We start from the raw sequence: 18,654 nt of genomic DNA on the forward strand, positions 1-18,654 counted from the left end.
CTGTTCCTTTCTGTAATCTGATTTCTGTTATTTCTCAGATCTGGCTATTGGCAGAGTCCTGGAGAGTTCTCTGGGAAGTAGCAGAGTGCCTCCCAAGTATGTGTGCTTTGAGACAGTTGTCTCTCTGTGGTCATTGCAAAATTTTAACTCCAGTGAAACAATGTCTTTTTCTAACTTTATTCTGGAAAACAGCTCACTTGATTTAATTATTACCTCTCCATTGGTGAAGAATAAGAAACTGAAAACTGTAGTAATATGAAGCTCTGGACAGCTACGCTTGTGAATATTGCTGCTCCTCGTGCCTGTAACAAAATTACACGGGTCCCTTTGGTTGCTGCTTTGCTGTTCAAGCACACAGTTCCAAACCTGCTGTCTTTTGGCAGTGAAATGGTGCAAGGTGACCCTGCTCCTGTCTGTTTGTCCCTTCTGCTGACACAGTTCACTGCTTTGGTTGTACAAACACATCTTCCAGTGAGGTCATGCTGTAAACTCAATCAGAGATGCCATCTCGGTTGCGATTTTCTTTTTATTAGTCCGTTTCCTCGTTATATTTTAATTCAGATTTCTAAGTGGAGCAAAGCAGTCATCCAGTCCTGTGATTAGACATGTGATTCTTGTAACATCTATAATTATGCCTCCAGTAAATGGTCTTTTTCATTATCTGTGTTCAGTTTTTAGGTATTACCCTTGTTCTTCAAGGTCTAGGACCAAAAGTGGAGGAACAAAACTGTGCAAGGGATGATAAGAAGCCACTACATTTTCTTCTGTCCTCTCCTTGTATTTTTAAGTTTGTGAACTGCAGTGAACTCCTAGCTTGGGCACTAAGATGCACATTTGGAGCATGCTGCTAAGCAGTTATAAACTAATGGATGAAAATATTTTTCTATTTATTATTTTACAGGTAAAGTCTATGGACTTGACGGATTGTTTTTGCAGCTTTGCTGTAGATTTGATCTGAGATCTTGTGTAGGTGAACATTCTTTGTTCTTCATTTGCAAAGACAGAATAGTAATGGATTTCCCCCAAATGGAAATTCCATGTGGTCACCCATTAGCGCCTGTGTGGTGCACAGGACCTTGATGATTAACAAGTACCTGTAGTGGGAGAATGCACATCCCAGAGGTGAAGGTGCCTCTTTCTGCATTCTCCTTATACTCATGCACTTTTATCTTCAGTGTCTTGCTAAATATAAAAACTATCGTTAAAAGTTGACATAGTGCATCATCTTCCAATTGTCAAAATACGTTTTACCTTCCTGAGCACCTACAATATACAATATACAATATACTACTATTCTACAATAGTAGAAGTATACACTAGCACACTGCTGATGGATGTAGATGGTCTGGATTGGATGCACTTCTGGGTTGAAAACAACAGTTAGCAGTAGAACCTCAAGAGCAGTTCAGTTTAGTACCTGGGATGTTTGGTAAAAACCTAAACATGCAACTGTCAGAAGTCGCTGTTGCATGCACAGAGGTGCGGTGTCTGCCTGAGCAGAGAGCTCACAGAAGAAACTTCCGTGGCTGTAGAGGACCTGGGAAGGCTGCAGCTTAAGGGATGTGCATGGGCAGAGGGTACTGGCACCATGGAGGTGGGCATGGGCTCATCACTGACATGGACTCAGCTCTGTTGTCAAGGATCGTGCTGAGACTGTCAGACCTGTTCTTGGGTACTGGGGTTTAGCATGCATGGAGCATCGTCTGTTGGGTTAGATTAGCATCATCTGCTAAATGGCTGTTGGAAGGAGAAGGGACATATGGACAAACAGGAGTTGAAAGAACAGGGTTCAATCTGCACAATTGGGTGACAGTTGAGAACAGACATTTTGGGATCACATCCTGGAGGTGGTCGTGGAGTGGTCAGTCTGTGCTGTTGCTGGCAGGTGGCTTTGAGCCTCTCCAGTGTTACTGTACTTGTGCTGGTGGAATAGTAAAACAGGAGAAATATTTTGCTTTTAGTTACTTATGAAACAAGAAGGAATCTGGGGGAGAAGCAACACCGAGTAGCAAGGGTCAGGGAGGTGTCTGGCCATCAGAAATGGGCAGTTGCACATGCCCATTTGTGCTGTGGGAATCAATTATGCTGTGGATGCACATTTCCAGCTCCTTCTGCTTCGGGTGACCCATGTCTGGGTGTCACTGTGGACATCTGGAGTGAGCCGCTTTAGTACTGGTATGCATATTGTGGAGCTGCACCACTGCAAGGTCTTGCCTGAGCTAATAATCTCTGATGAGGTGGAGTTAATGTTGCAGGGGGTGGTGCACTACAATGACCAGAACTTTACATATGTGATCTGGCTTGTTTTATGGCATGGGTCTGTGGTGCCAATCTTAGAAAACGTATGCAAAGAATGTTTAGCTTTGCACACTAACTAAACACAGAGGGAATATGGTTAACCAGGTAAACAGCCCAGCATGAATTTGCCTCATCTTTTGAAAGTCTCAGTTTGGTGATACTTTTTGTATAACTTCTTGCCGTGGTCTCCTCAGCATGCAAGACAAAGAGCACAGGTGAATTTTACAGGTCCCAAGTTTGGGGATTTGCAGTGTCCTCTGTAGAATTGCTTCTAAATGTATTAACTTTTCCCCTTAGAAAATTAAACTTTGGCAGAAGCAAAATATTGCACAAGATAATGCATAATGAAATTTTGTTTAGAAGGTCGTTGAAAACAATCATAAATGTTTCTGCATCGTGCTTGGTATTTTCAGATTTTTTTTCAACTGAAAGACTTCAAAATGAAATTTGAAGTGAAACACTTTGGAATTCATTTTGTTTCATAAAAGATAACATTCTTCTGTGTCAAATAAAGGAAAATGTTGAATCTTGAGTTTTTTCACTGTGTGGAAAATCTGCTCTGCTCAGAAGCATTCAGCCAGCAGTGTAGTGTTTCACAGGAGCTACAGCTATTCCTTGATTCTTGATTGCAGGTTGGCTGGTTGGCTAGAGCATTTCCCAAAGTCTTCCCTCAGCTGATTGCACACTATTTTTGCTATGTCAGGCACTTTCTAGACTTCCTTTCCTAAAACTGGCTGCTTCAAGGCTTAATTAAAATCAGCTAAAAGAAAAATAAAAACAAACAAACGAAAACCAACCTGCAATCAAAGATCTGAAAAACTGGACTGGAAATGAGTATTTTCACATTGTATTTTGTCCAAGTGCTATCTGCCTGCCTGGCAGAGCTGCAATTTCTAGAGTCTAGAAATTTAATAAAAGGATATGTTCATCAAGTGTAGCTATCCAAAAGAGAAAAAAAAAAAAAAGAGGAAAAAAACAGTAACCTACAAACAGCCAGGCAGACTTAAAGGAGTCTTTTGAGCACTCAGTCCCCTCAAGAGAACAAATTTATGTCTCTGGCCAAAGACAGAAAATTACACCAAGAATAAAACAGGATTTCACAGCAGAGAGTGCAACAGCCATACCCATTACACCATACAATAATAGTCGGTGTTTGAGTAGCTTGATCTTTCTCGAGTATTTCAAGTTCAACAGGCAGACAGATGATACAGCCTCAAAATGATTTACAAGAGAAGATGCAATGCTGCAGTGAGACACAGACCCAAGTGTGCTGTGCCGACATTGGTGCTGTTTAGTGGGTGGCCGGCACTGCACTTTCCATAGCCAGCTCTGTGCTGCTTGGTTGACAAATGCCTTGATAGATGTCTGGTGAAGCATCTGTGTCACAGGCATGTACAACGGGTGCCTGCCCTCATGGTGTTTGTGAACAGAAAGTGTGCCTTAGCAGAGCGTTGTGGTGTGGGCAGAGGGTGGCTTCCTTGGGACGGTCCAGCAATCCCCAGTCTTGAAGAGTGGGTAGGAAGGACTACATTCCATGTGGACTTATGCCATACCCTTGAAGAGAGTATTTGCCTTGTAGAGAATATAGTCTCAGGGACCTGGGAATGAATAAGTGCCCTGGCTTCTAGTGGGTGCTGCACCATTATCCTTGCTGGTTGCCTTGGATCTCCTGAATGAGGATATTCCTCGGGTGGCTTTTTTCTTCCCATTGGTGTGTTAACACTATGTGTTGTATGTTTTCCTGGGGTGTCACGGCTGCAGGCAAATCTGAAGAAGTTCATGGAGTACGTGCAAATGCTGAATGCGGAGAAGGTCTGCAGACTGCTGGAGAAGGGACTGGACCCCAACTTCCATGACCCGGATACTGGAGGTGAGATTGGCCTCTTCAGACGGGGGATGATGACAGGGCAGGGTTGGGGGAAAACATGTCCAGGGGATGCAGTGGGAATTTGTGGGATTGGTTGTTCTTGAAGAGGCATAACAAATGATAATTTGTCTGAAATGAAAAGTTTGGAAGAGAGGTATGTAAGCTGGATTTCTTAGTAGTGTGTCCTGTTATGACACTTGGGTCTTGGAGGTCTTGGGAACATGAAGTTACAGAAGGTGCTTGGCAGAAGAGCGTGTATGGGGAGGGAAAGATGCATAGTCTGGGAATATGACATAAAATGAAAGAGCTGTGGGGCTGTGCATCTTTCAGAGTCGGATTCAGCGGAGGACAAAGCTTTCTCTTGGACTGGCGTATTGGGTGAACATAAAATCTCTTCATGAAGCTGTCAGAAGGTTTAAGAAATGTTTTGGAGGTCAAGAAAATAAAATCTTGGCTTCTGGATGCCTCATTTTTTAATTTTTATCTTTTATGCACCTGAGATAGGTCAGGCCTTTGGAGCACAGGCTGTCGGGTTGTCTGCAGGATCCTGGGTGTAAAGAATGAGAATCACAATCCCATGCATTTTCCTTTAGGACAGGATCATGAGGGAGGATTCTCATGGTCTTGTTCTGAGAGAGGAGCTACTGTTTTTATTGTTTCTGTTTTAAAGTAATGCACTTTATTAGTATTTAGCATAGAATTGAACTTCTTTGTGTGAATTACGGGCACGTTGCCAAACCATGAGCAGGCTCCAATTTGATGATTAATTTTCTGTGTTTCCAGTTCAGTTCAATGGCTTTTTAGGTTGTTTCTGACATTCAGGCTACCTCTGTAGCAGGAGTTCTAGTGTGTCCAGTGTTGTTCCACACCAAGATCAGCTGGCACAGTCTGCTCTCATGCACACTGTTAACCTCTCTTATCTTCTCAGACAACAGGGCTGCACCCAAACTGCCCCTTGAGAATGGCTCTTGGCCTCTGCCAGCTCTTCAAATGGGAAGGTGAAAGTTGGTTTAGCCAAACTCTGGCAAGAAGCATTCAAACAGCACACAGTAATGTTTGTGTTGTGTAATTTGCTGGTGTAGCCACTCTGTCTGATCCTGCTGAAGTGTCCTGGTGAACAACTGCCTATATGAAGAATAAACCGTTAGTAGTATACAAGCATGATTGCTGTTTGCCCTGGAGCATGCCCAAACAGCTCAGCTCTATTTCACTTTCATTTTAGCCCAAGACCTTTCAAGCATTTTGAGTGATGTTTCTTTAAAAAGAAAGTCCTACGCTCTTCTAAAGCTGATTCAGCTTTCTGAAATATATTGCAGAGTGCAGTGTGCTTGAGGAGATGATAGAATCATAGAATGGTTTGGGTTGGAAGGGACTTTGAAGATCATCCAGTTCCTACTCCCTGCCATGGGCAGGGATACATTTCAGTAGATCAGGTTGCTCAAAGCCCCACGCAATGGGGCTGGTAAAGTTTAGGATGCTGGAAAAGTTTTGGATCTGATGTTATTTCACGAAAGGGTGGAGGTTTGTAGGAACAGACTCTTGCATGCTGCAAAGACTCTTAAATACAGAGTGGGAGGAAGGAAAACAAAACATAACAACAAACCACCTGATCCAAATAGTTATTTTGTTCCAGTTCAGAACTGAAGGCAAAACTGGATTTTATGAGATGTGAAAACAGTGTTGGAGCAGAGGGAGTCTTGGACACTTTATTTTGAGCCCTAATTCTCGTGCAAAACAACTTTATTACTGCTTGCTTTACAATCTGTTTTGTGAGCGTGACAGAATGACATAAAACTGCTGCTCAGTATTCATGGGTATCTGGAATTTAAGACCAGATGGAGCTATTATACCGTCCGACCTGACCTCCTGCATCTCATCGGATCCTCATCACCTTGTGTGTGTGTGTTCACTAAGCAAAGCTTAAACATATTTTCCAGAAAGTCATCAATCTTGATTCAGGGAATAGAGGATCCGTGCTGATCTTTCGTTATTTGGTTAATCACCCTCACTGTTTAAAATTCGTACCTCATTTAAATTTGTATGCTTCAGCTTCCAGCTGTCGTTATACTTTATCTTCTAGATTGAAGAGCACTTTAGAACCTGGTATGTCTTCACATGAAGGTATTTGTACATGGTAATCAAGTCAACATTCAATCTTCTCTTTCCTAATTAAAGAGGCCAAACTCCTTTAGCCTTCCATTGAAGGTATTTTTTCCAGTTTTCCTGTCACTTTTCAGGTTTACCTGTTACTGCTCCATTTCTAAGAGGTTTTTAAGAAGGCAAGCACCAGACAACCTGCTGTCTGTCTGCACCATTCATCATGGGCAGGTGCCGTTTTCCCTGTGGGTCTTTGCTCTGCGGTCTCCTGGGCTGTGGTAGCAGTGGCCTCATTGGGGAGGACCCTGGCAGCTGCACACCTCTGCGATGGAGCTCTACATCATTCCCTGCCGGGGTTATTTGACCTGTGTCACCTGAAGCATGGTGAAACCACGAAGCAGTTCCTTGTCTGGAAGCTTTGTTTTGGTGAGGCTGGTTTTGCTCCCATTGGCTTCCCTGTGCAGCCTGGCTGGCTGATGGACAGAGCAAGGTGGGAGCATGTCGCTCCTCCCATGGCAGCCAGCTGCAGCTTTGGCCCATGCACAGGAGGATTTTTCAAAGCTGTGACCACAGGGTGCAGCCATACAGGGCAGCTCATTTCCTCTGCCACGCAATGTGTTCACCCCAGGCTAAGATGGATCCTGCAGGATTGCCATGGTTTTCGTTTTTGGTTCTGGAATTGCCCAGCAGTCTTCCAAGCTTTGTCACCTACAAATATGATCAGAAATTTCCATTTACATCAAGATAAAGATGATGAAGGTAGAGCCAAGTCCAACACCTTGTACAGCCTCTTCAGCATATGCAAACATGTTCCGCAGTAACCACTCTGACTGCTTCTCCTTCACTGGGTTTTAGTTAATTTAAAACATGTGTAGCTGACATTTTATACTGCTCATTTTTAATGTCATGTAGGACTCAGCTGAGCACAAGTCTTACATCAATACAGCTATCTGCATCAATCAGACTTGTAATTTACCAAGAAAAGGAAATAAGTGTGAGTAGCAAGAACTATTTACGGTAAAACTCAGCTGGCCAATATTAATGATATCGGTATTCTTCAATGCTGTGTCAAAATTAAATTCCAAATGAATTTTCCGAGCATTTTTCCAGGATCAGTGCTATTTTTCTGGCTCGTTGTTTTGTGGATCATCTTACTCCTTTTTGAATATTGGCCTGACATTGCTATCTTTATAGTCTTCTTGAATGTCCTAATATTTCAAAATGTATTAAAATTTAACTTTATTGTCCCAGAAAGACCTTCAGGAAGAAGTTAAGGAGGATGATATACAACATCCACTAGATGTAAACAATTTATTCAAGCTCAGGTAGCTCATGCCAAAAATCCTTATTTGGTAATAAGGAAAATAATATTTCCACAGCAGCAAAATTAAAAATATTGATCATCTTGCTTTCTGTATTTATTAGCAATTATTCATTATCTGCTTTGTTGACTAGTTTGCACAGGGGGTAGGAAATTATTTTGGTATTATCTAATTTAAACAACAGTAACAAAACCCCTCTCAGTAGTCCTTTGCCATGCCAAATGCAGTTTTCTTTACTGTTATATAATTTGTTCTTGTTCTTGCCCTTCATTTTCTAATTTTGAATTCATACTGACCATTATTTCATCATGGCCTAGTGTTAGAGTCTTTGTAACTGCTCTTATCACTTCAGTGCTGACCTGGATGGAGAACACAGCAGTGGTTCTCCTCCTCAATTTATGGAGTAGTATTCCTGAAACTGTTCTTCAAGAATTCCCAGTCACCTTTTACTTTTTAATTTTAAGCCTCCCATGTTTTCTACGATAAATTTTCTAATCTAATCTGATTTCCCTTGGTTGATTCCCTTAGGAAGCATCAAATATTTACCTGGCTGGTTGGGCCTTCCATCTCTCCCCGTTGTCTTTAGCCGATGAAGCAGCAGTCAAGTGTTTAGTAGATTTTTATTCCTTATGTTGAAATCTAATGTAGCATTTACCTATGTTGGAGCAAAACATTATCTATAGAAAAGCAATCTTTTTTTCCTTTTTAGAAAATTAAATGATATTTTTTTGGTTGTTGGATGGGACAGCCAGCATTTGCTCTCAACTTGAAGTTGTCCTGATAGTGCAAGTGTTAATTCATGTAACTTGGAGATCAACACTTAAAGGTTAATTAATTTTTTTTCTTTACTGGTCTGTAATAAAATCTCATGAAGAATCTTTTAACTTGTTACTTCAGACACTAATTTACATGAATTTGTGGCCCTGTTCTGAATTATTGCTGGACATATGATAGATGATGGGATTTTAATGTGAACTCTCTTTCTGGGCCTTCTTGCCTACTCAGTACTTTCTCATTCTTAATGTTCTAAAATGGTGTAATTGTCTGTAGATTTCAGTAATGACAATTATATCAAGATTCTTATTACCAGTAAAAGCAGTCCACATCCTTTTTGCTGTTATCTGGTCTCCTAGTACTTTGAAACGAGCAAAGAAAAAGAAAAATCTTACTCTCATTCTTTGTCAAATGGTCTTAATTACTTCTGACACGGTGCATTTGTGCTCTATTTCCCTCTTTGGAATTGTTTCACTTGTGTTCTTGGTTTAATGTCTTTCTAATTGTTCTACTTATTTCTCAGCCAAGATCATTATCTCACCTCTCTGTGAAGTGTAGGTTGTTGACTGAGAAAATCCTCTAGAATGGACCAGTGTTCCCTAAACCCAAGTTTAGCAAAACTCAGTTTTGCCCTCGTGTGGTTGGCTGTTCACTTCTGGTATTTTCTGAACAATGTCTTCTCCTGCTTGTAAGACTGAAGGGATCCCTGGGATGAGCACATGGACTTTTCTTTCAATCAACTCCCCATGCATGTCCTCATGTCCCATTACTAGTGAATTTCTGTCTAATTTCACAAGCTTATCCAACATTGAAGGAAAATGTTGGGTTGTCCTCACCTTCTGTGTTAAGATGTAACAGAAATGCAAGTGCCTCTGTACAGGGATGCAGCATGGGCTGTACACTGAATCCTGTTCCAGATGATGGTGAAGGGCACCCAGATGCCTTTCAGCTGCCAGCTCTGAGGCAGAGTCGGTGACCTGCACTGGGCACCTCACTCTGGGCAATCTGAGCCATCAGTGAGTCCCTGACAGACGCGATGCAGGGCTGGCAGGAGGCTTGTCTGCTGCTCCAAGTAGGATGGGCATTGCCAGGCGGGGTCCTTGCTGGGGATGGCTGCATCCCACCTGTGGGCTGCTGCAGGGTGAGCTCAGCTGTGCTCCATCGAGTTATCTACCACACTGCTGTAAACCGCGCGGGAGCCTATGTACCCATGAATAGGAAAGTTAATTTGTGGGCTGAATCCCATGCCTCTGGCTTTGGCTTGAGGAAGACAGTGCACTGTTTTACTCTTCACCTCTCACTTCAAACAGTCCTTCTTGATGACTTTTCTCAGGACCTGAGCTTCTCATGAATCTTTGTATAAAATAGGAGATGACAGTCTCACTGAAAGAAATCAGAAACTATAGGCAAGAAAATAAAATATGTTTATTTTTGATTTCTTTTCCACTTCTGGCCGTAACAGTAACAATCCTTCTCCTTGGACCGCCTCTAAGGCTGACTCTTGAATCTAGCTGTCCATCCAGCCTCCTCCTTTGAAACGTTTTCATTTTTTCAAACCTTATATAGTAGTGTAATGTGTGCTTCTGATCCATATCTTCCAATTGTCACCAGATTGAACTTCATATGCAGGATTGTTCCTCTCCATTTGTAGAAGGGAAAGCATAGTGCATCCAGCTTAGCACAGCTTTTCTATTTGTACAGTTGGAATAGATCCATACCTGAAAAGAAGGAATGATATTCCCTGTGAAACTCCTATTTGGCAGTCTTACTTTTCTGATAGGAGTCTTGACAACGGACTTGTTTACTAAACTAGAATTTCCTAAATTTCCGGTTGAAAGATGAAGGGTATGCAGGGATCCTGTGCTGCAGAGTATGAGAGCAGAGTTACGGATTGTATTGTCCTATGACAGTATTAGCAGTCTATCATGTTGGTATTGATTTAATATGTACTGTAAGTTTTAAAAGCTGCACAGATCATAGAACCATAGAATATTTTGGGTTGTAAGGGACCTTAAATATCATCTACTTCCAACCCACCTGCCTTGGGTGGAGATGCTATCTATTAGATTGGGTTGCCCAGGGCCTCATCCAACCTGGTCTCCAAGGATATGGAATCCACAACCTGGACAACCTGTTCTAGTGCCTCACCACCTTCTGAATGAAGAACTTCCTCCTAACCTCTAATGTAAATCTTGCCTCTTTTAGTGTAAAACCAATTCCCCCTTGTCCTGTCATTATCTGACTGAACAAAAAGTTGTTCTCCATCTCTAAGTCCCCCTTAAGTACTGAAAGGCTGCAAGGATGTCTCCCCAGAGCCTTCTCTTCTCCAGGCTGAACAGCCCCAGCTCTCTCAGCTTTCTTCATAGGAAAGGTGTTCCAGCCCTCTCATTCCTGTAACTGGAAGCCTCTTCCTGTTTCATAACAGTGTTGTTGTTGTTAAGAGCCCTACGCTTTTTTATTTGAACCTTAGGGTATTGGACATACCTGGTGAGAGAGGATTGTTTTTCTATTTATTTTCCTTTAAAAGTTTTCATATTGGCTTTTTTACCATAATGTCTGAGGACATTATGGGAGTCTGTTGAGCAATATGATTGATGTGTGTCAGTTGTGATCCTTTTTGTGGCATCTTGTTCGTGGAGAAAATAAATATGCATATGTTCAGGATAACATTTTATTTTGGTAAGCTGTAAAGTAAAAATGTTATTGTTCTATGTCATTCCTGCTGTCTTTGTTAGATAAGGATGATGGATGGAAGAATGTTTTCATAGTTTTATATTCAAGGGGTTTACCCAATTCTCAGTCTGCAATGCAGGAGGTCTGGTGGAATGAAAATGTGCAGTCCCCAAGGTTAAGCAAAGGAGGAGGACGTTGGCTTGCCCACAGTGCAACACCAAGATTGTAGGATGCAGGAAACCTGGGAAGGGAGAGAGTTGCTGGGGATCAAGACAGTGAAGTCTCATTTTAGGACACCATCTCCTTGCAAGTCCCTGGGGAAGCAGACAGTCTAGAGAGAAAGGAGAGCATTAATTTAATATCTAATATCCCTCTCCAGAACAGGGAAGACTGTTGAACTGAACGTAGGTGTGGATGTAGACTTGAATCCTGCCAAGACTAAGCTGATTTAAGAACTGACTTCTGTACCTGCAGTTCTGGGCAGAACCTGATTGGTGTTATAGGAGCTGCCTTTTTTTATTATTTTTGTTCTTAAAGCCTACCTTCACTCTGCAGGGAAACCTTCCTGTTGAAGCACAGGAGCCTTCAATGCAATTCTTACCTCCTAACCCATCCGTGAATCTACAGTGTGCCCTCCTCTACATGTATGATGTGGTGGCTTGCAGTGTTGTGACCTGCTCTCGGAAACGAGGAGTAATGCCACGACTGGGGTTTTCCTTCTCTGGGAAGCTGGGGTGAGGGGCAGGCTCTGCCTGCGGTGGAGCTGTTGCAGGTATGGCTGTGTGCAGAGGAGAGACCTGAGGTGGCAAGCTGGAAGCTGGACAGGAACCAGAAAACTGTGGTTCAGAGAGAAGTTTTTTACTGCTACTGTGCTACATGAATGATTTCTCGTTGAGACAAAACTTCTTGTGCTCCCAAGGCAGCTCATCCATTGGAGTTTTGCTCCTGCCACAGCAGGTCTCCAGTTCTGTGGGGTTTCTCCCAAAGGAGAGGCCCATTTGACTAGAGACTTTCTATGTTCCTGGGTTAAACACTGCCAGTGCATTGCTCTTTCTGATTTGTTACTTAAAGACTCAATGGCTAGTTTGCTGCCAAGTCAAACTTCCCCTCTCCAAGATGTTTCAAAACCTTAGTCTGAGAAAATCTGAGTCTTTTATTTGTTGAGAATACTTGTACATTGAATTTTTAACCCAGAGCTTTCAGATTTATCAGTAAAGTTATGGTAATGTGGGCAGCTCTTCAACTAAGATTTCAAGAGAAGGAATAAATAAATGGTCATTTTTTCCAGTGCTTGTTATTTAGCAAAGATAGCATTTATGCACAGCAGCTTTTTCTATTTTTAATTTCTCATCTCTGCTATACAAAATCACTGTAGTAAAACCTTTCTTTTTTGAGTCAAAACAGCATTGCTATCAGCTATGCTTTTTTATCCACAGAGTCTCTAGGATAAGTTTACCAGTGATATAGCAAATAGGCCCTGACACCAAATGCTTCTTTCTGTGTGGCCAGGTCTTCAAAAGCTTGGATAATTACAAATACCATTTATTCTCCTTCCTCCTACAAAATTGGGGTTTCTTCTTGAACCACTCATGTGCAACACAAGTGGTTCCTTCATCCCAGTCTGAAGGTGATTTAAAACTGCTCTGCTGATTTTTAAGACAGTGAATACAATATTACTGTCTCAAAGACTTTGCAGTATAGATCCCTAATGAAACCGATTCATCCTCTTCTCAGTTTCTGTAACTTTTTATTCTACGTGTCTTGACCTAGGGAAAAGAATATCACTGCAGAAATTATTTATGGGTCATTATCCACGACTGTTCAGCATAGGGAATTTAATAGTCTTACCTGCAACCTGCTAGGTTTTCCAGAAAGCAGAGGTTTCCCCTTGCTTGTGAGCTAGTTCATGTAAAGGAGAGATGTCAAATAACCCTGCCTGAGGTTTCAATTCTAGCAGTTCAGAAAGGGGATCTATCTGTGTTGTAGAGGAGAATAATGAGACACTTTCGCCCAGTTGTTCTTGGCCATCAAAATACCTGTGTTTACTCTCAGTTCCTCTTTCCAGCATGTGCTGTTCTTTCTCTTTCCAAGGCACGCAACGGCCTTGTTGACAAGTCCTGGTTCAGGACTTGTCATTCAAATTGTCCCCTGTAGGAAGTGGACATTTCCCTTATTCTGCCATGATCATAGGCTGTTCGTATCTCGCAGTAATGTTACATTTACTGAAGATGCAGGGAGGTTTGCAGCCTGTCCACACCAGGGACATGCTTGTCCTCTGCTGAATTGCTCTAAATGGAACTATTTCTGTGCACTCCACCTGGCTTCTCTGCCTACAGCAGGGGGGTTGGAACTAGATGATCTTTGAGGTCCATTCCAACCCAGGCCATTCTGTGGTTCTGTGTATTATGAGAAGTTTCCCAAAGTAAGTGGGACGTGCCTATTTCGAGAAATGTTCTTCTGCAGAGTTAAATCCATCTAGTGTACTTTGAATAATGCAGACTGCACCATAAAATACTGTGTGATTTGTGGTGCCATCCTCACAGCAGAGCCAACAGGAGGGTACAATGCTGTCTCAGCTCAGTCAAGCACAAAGCTTGATATCTCCACTTAAGCTGCTGTTGGGAGTGGTTTTGAGCTGCGTGGAGGCAGCTGAAGTGCAGGGACACGTTCCCTTCTCCTCGGTCTGCTGAGGGGGAGAGAGCAGATAAGTGCAATTTCTTAAACCATCACAGCCCAATTTGCCATAGTTTATGTTTCAGTGCTGCAGGATTGCTGGTGAGATACTCTATAAAAGATTAACAGTTTTTGAAACAGTTTAAAAGAAAAAAGTCTTGCTCTGTAGGCAGATTTTAAAGGTGAAAAACATACTTTAGAAGTTACTATTATTCTAAAATAAGACCCAAACCTGAGTATTAGTTCAGAATGGAGAAATGTGAAAGCAATCCTCAATATTTAACAGGGTTGCAACAGGAGAACAGCAACAATGAGAGGAAATTGTTGCATTTACAAAGAAATTTTCTTGACCGTGTGCAGCAATACGGACTGTGGCTCAGTATGATCTGAGGACAAAGAGCTGAAGGAATAGGTAATTAGGGAGAGATACTTACTGTGCATGGCCGTGCTTTCTGCACCTTCTGCTTAACATTACGGATAAATGTTTGCCCAAGGCACTTGGAGCCTGCTGATCTGCTTCGGCTGTGCTGTACTGCAGACTGCTAGCTATGGCATAATGCATTCAAGGTATAAAAGCAGTATTACTTGATTAAGAACCTGAATAACTCACTTTAAAATATGATGTTTTCTGTTGATTTGAATTTTAAAAGCTGGAAGTTGCACTTTGGTTCAGTCAGCAGTTGTGGCCTAGATAGGAGAATACCAGAGGAAATTTCAGTGGCTTGTGATTTGTAAAGTTATGGTTCTTCTCAGTTTAAAGTCTGTTAGTCCAGTTCCTCCTTTTTTTTTTTTTTTTTTTTTTTTTTTTAAGCGAACTGGCAGCATCACTTTCAATTCAATGTGTTATGCAGATTAATGAAAGATGATGTGTTTACATTCAACTGCGATTGCAGATGAAAGGTCATTTTGTCAGGTTTTTCACCCACACCTGAAAAACAGTGCCGTGAGGTTCTACTTCTAGATGGCATTTGTCATAGGCACATATTTCCTATTATTTGTATTATATTTCTGTATAGGAACATTGTGTATACCTTAACTCTCCTCTCTAGTAGCTTGCATGATAACTTTCATATCAAGTCCATTGCCATCTCAACTTGAACAGAGATCTTCCTGTTTCCAAAAGGTTGAAGTTAAGTTCTGGAGTGGTTTTTTTTTTTTTTTTTTTTTTTTTTTTTTTTTTTTTTCTTTTTTCTTTTTTTTTTTTTTTAATTTTTAACAACAGAAATCTGTTATCTGAATGAAGAGGTAGTTCTTGCTAGTGTTGAAGCTGCCTTTGGGGTCTCAGCTTTTCGTCGCTGCCTTTCCCTCACCGTGTGAATTCCAGGTCTCATCACAACACCGCCTGCTGAGCTGCCGCAGTTTCCTTCTGTGATATGTGTAGGAACATCCACATTTCCGTGCTGTGGCTGTCCCATCAAGCTGTCTCTTTGCTGCCGGCTTCTGGGGGGTGTGTGAATAGCACCTGCACTGCCGGCTGAGTCTGCAGGGCTGTGCCTGGTGCTGGTGGTCTTGTGGTGTCCCGGCCGCAGGAGCTCAGACTTGTTCCTCCACCACGCAGCTTTGTTCGGACGCTGCGTTCACAGAAGTGACCAGCCTGAGGATTGCCAGAGCACCCTGTATGCAATTAAAATATAAGCAGTGCTTTTCATCCTCAGCTTTTTTTAGTCAAAGGAAGAGAGAACACAGATACAAGACAGAAATGTAGAAAAAACACTGCTTTAAATGCAGCAGAAATTAACTTTTGCAGCTTTTCTACAGCTGTACCTGTTTCCTGCACTGGCTGCCCCAGCAAAGCGCTGTGTGCCTGCATCCTGTCCCCAGAGGTGGTTCGGATCTGTGCTGCACTCACCAGTTAGGCTTGTGGATTGCAGGGGTGCCATTTGCACAAAGAAATCCCCACAGCAGCTGTAACAATCACCTCCTCTGCTTCTTACGGCACATTGATTAAAGGAAATGTCCACTGGCAGCTTTATAGGTCTGGACCATGTAACCTGCTCCTTCCCCGGTCTGTTGTTTCTATGACCACTGGTGGTGCTCCCAAGCACAGCTTTCATCTGCTGGCCAAAATTCACTGTTGCTGATTTTGACTGCAGCATTTAATCTCAGCCCTGCTAAGGACGAGGCTCACAGGAGCAGCTGCCATGAATAGGTGGATGCTGACTTTGTTGTGCAAGTGTTTTTAGTAGAGCCATTTTTGAGTGTAGAAGGGTGTACCAGTATCAAATCACATGCCAAGTTCAGCAGTCCAATAGCCCAAAGGCAAGGAGTCCCACCTACAGCTCCTTCTTATGTGCATTAATCCGTATTTTACACTGCAAAGTACAACATACCATCTTGCTTGTTTTCATTTCCTGTTATGGATCTCATGTGTTTATTAGTTAATTACTTTAAATATATATTTGGATATGCACAGTTCTGAAAATTAGCAGACTGTAATCATTAAAATCCTAGATTAGATAGAGATTAGATTAGATTTAGTGGACAAATTGCTAGCTGCAGTTAATTCAGTGAATCTTGAAATGCCCAGTTTGGGCCTTTCTCTGTCTGGAGTTCAATATATATATATATATATATATACAGCATCCATCTGTAGGAGTGCCAAGAGGTGGCATTTTCCACAGTTCTTGTGCTGTGTCTGGCACGGCTCTCTCATGGTAGTTGCATGCAGTGTGAGAAGGGATGTGGACTTTCCATCAAATGCTAATTTGCACAGCTTTTGCTGAGATAAGGAAATAATTCCACTGCTTTTTCTTAGGTGACGTTGTTGGCCCTGTGGACACTATTACATTGCCACGTAATGTATATGTTGTTACAGTGCTAATTACCTTCATGTTTAAATTGAATCTCTTATTTTCTAACTTGAAAGTATTGTAGCTGTCCTCTTCATTCATTGGCCAATGGATGAATTCATTTTATTCATTATACCCTTGACTTGGACACATATGCAAAGATATATTCATATCTGCCCAGAGAGATTGTGGAGTCTTCTTCCTTGGAGAACTTCCGAAGCTGCCTGGACGTGGATCTAGGCAACCTGCACTATGTTTCTCTGCTTGAGTTGTAACGGATGACCTCCAGATGTCCCTTCCAACCTTAACTGTTTTGTGATTCTGTGATATATAACAACAGTGTGTGTGCCTTGTATCACAGAATCCTGAGAGTTTTAGCAAAGCCACAGAACCTCGTCTGATCTCGTTCTATCTCATTAAAAAAATAGCTAATAGCAATGCTGTAGAATTAATATTTACTTGCTTTTTTTTAATGTATTTGTATCTGAAACTATTTTATTATTTTCATTTTAATAGTTATTTCTACTAAATAGATAGTTTTTAATTTATGTGCAAATTAGGTACCTTCCTAAAAAATACATGAATTTATTTCTAGGTGATGAAATCTAGCTAGTGTCCACCTATATGATATGGTATGAGGGATTTGGATGGGAGGACCTAGAAAGTTGTTTGAGAAAGAAGACTTTTTTGCTTGCCTGTAGTAGGACCACAATAGGGTGTGTGCAGATGCACTTGTAGAGGGAGACAATCTGTGCTTCTTGCGAACCCATCCAGGTAGAGCTTGGCTGAATGATGAAGGCTGCAGTCAGGTGCTTGATGGACAGAGGTAGCAACTCCTGATGGAAGGGGCAGTGCCTGTCTGGTGCAGAGGGGTCTTTCTGCTTTTTGGAGCTGCATGCACCAACAGAGCAACAGATTTGCACCAGGGATCTTGCTCCCATCTGAAAAGCAAATGCAGAGAGTGGTCAGGGAGCTGTGGGGGCGCACTGGGTGAGGAAGGCTTGTTGAAAGGGATGTCTGTAATTCTTCCACTGCCTACTCTAATTATACCCCTAAGTGCAGTAAGTCCTAATGCACTGGGCACTCCTGGGAGTTGGGACTGTTTCTTGGTCAGAGATTGGACTGCAGTCAGCCAGGTGAGTTTGTGTGGGCTCTGTGTGCAACGAGTCAGGCTTGTCAGTGGTGAGAGGGTTTGTCACATGGGTGCATGGGCATTTCACCTCTTGGGGATGAGCATTTCATATTTGGAGCTTGCTGCTGGTGATGTGATATGATGAGGACCAGCCACAGGACAGCTGTGTGTGAAAGGGCTCAGGACAACTCCATGTATGCTGGCAGTGCTGCTGGGTTGCACAGCTGTGCATCTTTCCCCAAAACAGTAGCCCTTGTCCATGCTTTACTGTGGGGAGAAATGGAACAAGGATATCCTTTTTACCCTGTTCTTCTTTTCCCCTTTGTATAAATGCTGTGCCCAGATGTGTCCCTTGCTGCAGTGTAAGAGCCAGCAATGACGTTTCTGCCATTTGTTAAACTGACAGCACTTTCCTTGCCCATCTCCTCCAGGTTCTTATCCCACACCCATACAAAATTGATGGTCAGTCTCCAGCCCATGGCCAAGAACTGCTACATCCCCATGTTTGAGAAGAATCACTGTTGTCTGAGTGGGTTGGGAGCAAATGTAGGTCTTGGTGCAGCTCCCTTGAGGGGAGCAGGGAGCACCCAGCATTGCTGTAGCCCAGGCAGGAGACATGGTGGTGCTGTGATGCCCACTGTGTGTGTGCTCACCTGGTTCTCACCCCTCTCTCTTGGGGCTCTGCAGAGTGTCCCCTGACTGCAGCGGCTCAGCTGGAACTTGGTGCCGAGATGATCAAAGCACTGCGCAATGGGGGAGCACACCTGGATTTCCGGACACGGGAGGGAATGACAGCTCTTCACAAGGCTGTGCGGTGCCGCAACCATGCGGCGCTGTTGGTGAGTTGTGGCTTGGTCCCCTCTGCCCTTTGCCCCAGTGCCAGCTGCTCCACTTCCCGACCTGGCCTCATGTCACTGCCCCCACATCAGTGTGCCCTCCTGGGATCAAAGAACCTGTCTTGTGCTGCATTTGGGGAGCACAGCTTGTTACAAAAATGTGGCACTAATGATCTGAGTCGTGGGGAGGGAA

At 42.6% G+C, this 18,654-nt stretch overlaps 1 protein-coding gene across 3 annotated transcripts in view; it reads left to right on the forward strand.

Moving 5' to 3' along the window:
* The window catches only part of SHANK3 (SH3 and multiple ankyrin repeat domains 3), a 363,910-nt gene that overhangs the window by 69,354 nt on the left and 275,902 nt on the right, over positions 1–18,654 (forward strand). For all 3 annotated transcript variants that reach the window (XM_038180780.2, XM_038180783.2, XM_072035934.1), the window contains 2 exons: positions 4,060–4,168; positions 18,313–18,464. In XM_038180780.2, the coding sequence (XP_038036708.2) occupies positions 4,060–4,168; positions 18,313–18,464 (261 nt within the window). The remainder of the gene's footprint in view (positions 1–4,059; positions 4,169–18,312; positions 18,465–18,654) is intronic.

The sequence above is a fragment of the Anas platyrhynchos genome, chromosome 1 (assembly GCF_047663525.1).
Source record: "Anas platyrhynchos isolate ZD024472 breed Pekin duck chromosome 1, IASCAAS_PekinDuck_T2T, whole genome shotgun sequence".
Lineage (NCBI taxonomy): Eukaryota > Metazoa > Chordata > Aves > Anseriformes > Anatidae > Anas > Anas platyrhynchos.